Source organism: Buceros rhinoceros, unplaced genomic scaffold (assembly GCF_000710305.1).
Source record: "Buceros rhinoceros silvestris isolate BGI_N320 unplaced genomic scaffold, ASM71030v1 scaffold38869, whole genome shotgun sequence".
NCBI classification, from domain to species: domain Eukaryota; kingdom Metazoa; phylum Chordata; class Aves; order Bucerotiformes; family Bucerotidae; genus Buceros; species Buceros rhinoceros.
In genome coordinates, this window is record NW_010432754.1 from 3474 (window position 1) to 3747 (window position 274).

Here is a 274-nt window from a genome sequence, read left to right on the forward strand (position 1 = left end):
AGCTGAATGGGGGTGAGAAGTTCTGCTGCTGGACACGTCTCGCTGCTTTCTGCTTCCCAGGGACGCGCTCGTCACCAGCGCGGTGAACTGCCTCACCAGCTTCCTCTCGGGCTTTGTCATCTTCACCGTGCTGGGCTACATGGCCGAGATGAGGGACGTGGAGGTGGAGGATGTCGCCAGAGATAAAGGTTCACCTCCCTCCAACGTGATCAGCCCTGCAGTGCCCAGCTGCCCCTGGGCTCTGTGTGCCCATCGTGTCTAAGGGGGGCTGGGG

General features: G+C 61.7%; 1 protein-coding gene across 1 annotated transcript in view; it reads left to right on the forward strand.

Moving 5' to 3' along the window:
• LOC104500265 (sodium-dependent serotonin transporter-like) overlaps nt 1–262 on the forward strand; it is a gene marked incomplete at its 5' end in the record, with an annotated part of 2534 nt that extends 2272 nt beyond the window's left edge. The window contains one exon of the mRNA XM_010143882.1: nt 61–262. Coding sequence (XP_010142184.1) covers nt 61–262 — 202 coding nt within the window. The remainder of the gene's footprint in view (nt 1–60) is intronic.
• Between the last annotated feature and the right edge of the window lie 12 nt (nt 263–274).